The sequence below is a fragment of the Necator americanus genome, chromosome II (assembly GCF_031761385.1).
Source record: "Necator americanus strain Aroian chromosome II, whole genome shotgun sequence".
Taxonomy (NCBI): Eukaryota; Metazoa; Nematoda; class Chromadorea; order Rhabditida; family Ancylostomatidae; genus Necator; species Necator americanus.
Window position 1 is genome coordinate 38,085,572 of NC_087372.1, and position 5,521 is coordinate 38,091,092.

General features: G+C 39.4%; 1 protein-coding gene across 2 annotated transcripts; it reads left to right on the plus strand.

The window, feature by feature from the left end:
• Positions 1–235: 235 nt before the first annotated feature.
• RB195_020727 (uncharacterized protein) lies at positions 236–5,495 on the plus strand (the record flags this gene model as incomplete). Of its 2 annotated transcripts, none has more annotated exons than XM_064189152.1 (3): positions 236–298; positions 4,578–4,736; positions 5,052–5,495. In XM_064189152.1, the coding sequence occupies 3 exons, from the start codon at positions 236–238 to the stop codon at positions 5,493–5,495; spliced, it is 666 nt and encodes a 221-aa protein (XP_064045032.1). The 2 variants fall into 2 exon arrangements, with proteins under 2 accessions (XP_064045032.1, XP_064045033.1); XM_064189151.1 differs by lacking the exon at positions 236–298 and adding an exon at positions 4,431–4,514.
• Between the last annotated feature and the right edge of the window lie 26 nt (positions 5,496–5,521).

Here is a 5,521-nt window from a genome sequence, read left to right on the forward strand (position 1 = left end):
AAAGCGCTCGCGTGAGAAAATCTCGGAAAAGAAAAACAAGAGTAGTTGAAATCGTCAGAATTTTCATTAAACGTCGCAATCTACGTTCGTTTCTAAGGTACCAGAAAGAAAAAACAAAATAGGAAGGACAGAAAATCCATGCTATAAGTAATGGAAAGGATCCGGAAGAGTTTTTCTTTTCGAGTACATTACTACCATGTGGATTGTACAGAAATGCAACGCAAGTTGTTGTGAGATGGAAAGACGAGGACTGACGACAGACGACAGCGAGAGCGTCACGGTTGTCTGGGTCAACACAGTACGTATATCGCTTTTTCTGCTGCTTACTTAGGTTTTTCTGAGTTTTCTGGAAGTTTTTTCTTCTATAAGTATCCTTCTTCCCTCCTTCTTTCCTTCCTTCCTTCCTTTTAATTGTCCAATGTGAAAAATCCCTTATAATCATGATTAAAAGATTTGTGGTACCCACTTGATCGGTCATCACTTGTTTATTTTTCTCTTTATTTATTTTCTACCCCTGTTTTTACTATTATTTCACTAGGAAACGTATCCTTTTCTTTTTTGTTTTTATTCTTTTTCTATTTGGTTTTTCTTTTTTCACTAGTGTATTTGGTACCATAATGAGCCCGCCTAAAAGGTCTAGAAAATAAATGCACTCAAAAAAAGAAGTGTGAATGCTGTAGGAGAATGTCCATGATTATAGCGGGGCGCCTGATTTTTTCGGTTAATTTTTCGGAGGGTATGCTTCAAAGACTCAAAGAAGATTCAGCGGCTCAATCATTGCAGAAAATTACCAGTTAACGAGGTGTTCACAGGGGGGAGGAGGGGAGGTGCACTTTATTCTCTGCAGATTGTAGACACAATGAACTTTTCTTCTGTTAAATTATTTGTTCATTTTCTGTTACTTCTTTCTGTTGTGTTACGGTAATTCGATGTTAATTTGTAGCCTCAGGTATGCATGTTTTTGTTTCCGTTAGATATCAATGTACGCATATTGGAATTATAATATTTCCGCCGGAAATCTATTCCTTGCACATCTTTCATGGAGTTTTTGAACGGATTTATTGGTTAGTAGTTATGCAGTAGAAAGTAAATGTGGAATAATTTTGTGCTGAGGGGCGAATTTCTTTTGGATACCGAAATATTTGATATGACGGTTCTAAATGGATATGTACATAAAATAAAAAGATTTGTGGATGCAGGATGCATTAGGACAGGAAAGCGCTGGGTGAGAGTCCCACCTCCATAAAATACGGATTTATTTCTGCTGTAATCGAGAGAGATTTTAAAAAATCACTTACCGTTCCAGAGTTTTGTCTTGCATAATTTGAATAAATAAAATTATTACTAGGATTAAAAAAAATAGTAAGAGTTTTCAATATCATAATAAAGTAATTTTCGTCAAATATTCTTGCGATTTTCTCGAAAAATCGGAGGAATCTGAGGGGTATTGGGTAATTAAAGAGATGGAAAGAAGGGAAGTAGGCAAAGAGGAGTAAATTAGAGATTGTTGGAAATGTAAGAAAAAGTTCAAAATATGGTAAAAATATGCAGGAATGGAAAATATGGTAAAAATGTTGACACCAATGGCTTATTGAAAAACGTAGAAAAATTCATGCTACCTTAATCTGAAATAATTTCTGCTAGCATTCCGAATCAGAAGGCAGACGTCATGCAATCAAACTGCTACCGTATCATTATTAGACTTAGCAATAGTGCAATGAGATAAAATTTCCTGTTGAGCGCTTAGCCGAAGATTTTAAGGATTCGTTGACGAACGCGAGGATGTGGAGGGACAAGGAGGCATAAGCAGCAGCCGAAAGAAAAATTAATGCGACGATTGCCGGACATATATAACTGAACGAAAGATGAATGTCAGGCACTTACATTTAAAATAATGGCTGCTCTAGGCAATTTATTTGATGCCTTTAATGGGACCATACTGCAGCGCCGTGTCTTAGCCGAAGAAGTAGCGATGACGTGATGACGGTGCGAGCCCTATGGAGAAGCTACTGACAATTAGACCCACCACAATTATAAGAATTATTTATTTATTTATTTATTACGCTCAAAGGCGTGCCCAGAGTAAGAGGCAAGGAATGAGTACAAATAAACAATAGAACATCCAGCAACGAGAAAAGAGTAGAATGAGAATAAGCAGGTATGTATAAGTCACGCGAACAGTAAAGCAAGAGACGATTTAGTAATTTAGAATTAAAAGAACTTTTCCGGATAGCGTCCATACTAGCGTACCAGAGAAAATCGGACGAGTTCCCTCACTTTAGAGCTGATGTTTAGAATCAGCTAAAACAATACTTTTCCAGAAAAATCTAAGAAGCACACGTAAATGGATGTACTTTTGCACTAAAAAAAATCACAAATCTTGACGATTAGGTGTCATGAAAACGTCTGCGCCCGGTGGGCGGACCTTAGCTTAATTTACATTTCAAACAAATTCAATAAAGTGCACAAGAACTAATGACGTCTGTCTCTCATGCTAACGGATGTCAATCACGGCTGTCCAGAAGAGTCTAAATTGTGAGACAATAGCGGTAAACTAGCTTAGAGCGGAAGGACACGTGTTACAGTAACACGCTGGCGCAGAGACGCGGCGCAAAAATCGATATATCGACCAGTGTTTGCGAGAAACAAATCCGGGGACTGTTTTGATGAAGCCGTTTCTTGTAGATCCATGACGATACGCTTCAGAAGACACACGCAGCCATCCGAAGCAAAGAAGAAGAAGAGAGGGAGAGGGGCGTGGTCGTGAGGACGTACGAGGCGTGGCTTACGGACGAGAGTGTGCAGTTATTGACAGCCGCGCGACACTAATCAAACACTAGCCGAAGGAGTTGAAATTCGAGCCAAACTAAAGCGTTGCGCTTAAAACAATATTGGATATAGGGCAGCAATCAACGCTGGAAGTGTGACGGATCGATTATCGATTGGTACAGGTTAGTTCTGTAGCCGAAAAAGTGGGATTCATACAGAATACTTTCTCCTTTCGACCTCTATTCGGTACTTCATGATGAAAATTTCGTTAAAAAAAAGAGAAAAGAAGAATTAAAATGAATTTTTTTATCAGCCAAGGTTTTTTTCCAATATCTCTCCTGGATTCGTAGCCTTCAGAAGATATCGTCAGCTGCGTTCGCGTGGAAAAGCTCTTTCGCATCGTCGCTCTTCAATGGTGATGCGAGAGTTTATTGGCATGGTGCTCAGGGGAAAAAAGCGCCTACCTGATTATAACCTTCACCTTGCGGAACGCACTGCTTCTCCATTATTACTCTCTAGCTCGATAGGGACCGAGAAATGTTGTTAAGGGAAATGGGCTGGGCTTTACAGTGCAGAACTCTATAAACATTGTAGTAAAATTCATTTAATCTGTGCTCTTGCAAGCTTTTTTTTTGATTTCTTCGATATTTTTTTGATTCCTTGAAGATTTTAGGACGAGATAAATAAGAAATCCATTCGATGTGGTTTTTTTTTTCATTGCAACACAGTTTAATACAGTTGGTAAACAATACGGAATGTGATATTTATACCATAACAGCGCTAATCACAGGGATCCAGGCCGAATTTCGTAGAAGAGGTGTGTGATCAAAATTACGGTACACGTTGCTTGGATGAGCACGAAGATTGTACCACAAAATGTTGTTTAAAAATTTTGAATGAGAAATGTTGATTTTCTCGCTCTTTTGTTGATGTTGTGCACTGTCAGAAAAAAATTGAAAAAATTGAAGAGTTTTGAATTAATTTTGAAGAGAATTTCTCGTGCACGCACTCATTCATAAAGAATATGAAAGGAATATAATTGGCGTTAATCAATTCTCTTCGGATGGGTTCGGCTTTACCTCAAAATTGTCCGAGATTGTCTATGAACGCGTGTCTAGCCTACAGTATACTATGACTTGTGGGACTAGCCGATGTAGGAAGCGTTTTTATTCTCCCGGAGGAGTCTGGCACCAATTTGTCTACGTCAGAAGGTTCAGAAAGATGAAATATTTGGTTCCCCTCGGGCGATTTCCATCCATAGAGACGTAGCAGTGGAATCAGTATCCCATAACACTGTTCTGTCCCGGCCTCGCATTCATTTATGACAAAAAATAATAGATAAAAAATCATGAAATACCTATTCACTCTCTTCCAGGTTTGAGATAAGTTTATTAGGCCTTGGTAGTTAATTACTCATTTATCTCATAGGACATACACAAGAAGATATTACGCTATAAAAATTCATCTGTATATTTTTCATTCATTCATTTCATAAAATAAAAATTTCTCAAGACAATCACACCAGGCCAGATGGGACTGGAGTCTTGGATGACGCAACAAAAATAGCCATTTCAATTTAATTTAATTTTACTTAATTTTATTCAAACTAAATTTAATTTGATTTAATTTAAAATAGTCACATAGTAGGTTTACGGTATCGAATGGTCCCAAATACAAAAGAAGAATGGGTTGCAGTCTCGTTACAAAAGGTTAACTGCAGCAAAATGGATGCGAGGTTTTCTGAAGTTGGTGACCGAGCATAGATGCCCTGAAAAGTGCATACAGCTCTTGCAAATGCATTAATTAAGGTCGAGAGCGAAGAAATGGCTAAATTGAAACCTGATATCTCTAAAGATCTCGAATCAGAAGCGGCATTAATGTATTTTCAGCAAATCCCAGATATTAAAAAGCATCAACCGAATTCTAGCGGAGCTGTGATGCCTAGCAGAACGGATAATATGGAAAATGTAGGTGATTGCTGTATGACAGCAGCACAATAGTACAGGGACAACTTCACAGAGATGTAGACATAGTTTTTCGAGTATCCATGGAAAATTTCTGCGCTATATAGCTGAAACTGAACCTCCATCGGACGTTATTATGAAGGATAGGTCTAGAAAATAAAGACGAGACTGCCGCTATATTTCGCTGTTGTTGTTGATGAAAAACAATGTTCTCGGATTCATTTTTGATGGATAAAGGATAAAGAATAAAGTGTCTGGCGTTAATCAATCTGTTTGGAATGCGCTCCCACGTTCACTTCAATTCACAATCGTTTGAAGGTCACGAACGACTTGAAGGAAGAACTGAATAGAAGAATGAGAGCAGCATGGGCAGCATTCGCAGCCATCAGGGAAGCTAAGGACCAACTGACGGACCAAAATCTTCGTGCCCATCCGTTCGACTCGACAGTCCTTCCAGCGCTCTGTTACGCAGCGGAGACGTGGGCAGACACCGCGGCCACGTCTAGGAAGCTACTTACTACCCACAGAGCCCTTGAGAGATGTCTCCTGAAGTTTAACCGGCGCACACAACACCTTGCCGGTCTTCGTAGCTCCGACTTAAGAGGAATGTCTCGTCTTCGCGACCCAGCGGAATATGTATCGAAAGCAAAACATAGATGGGCCGGTCACATCATGAGAAGAATCGACGATAGATGGACTAACAGAACGCTAGAGTGGATCCCAAGGGACGCTAAACGCCCCCGAGGGAGACCGCCAACGTAACTAGCTCATACGGTAACTTGCAAGGG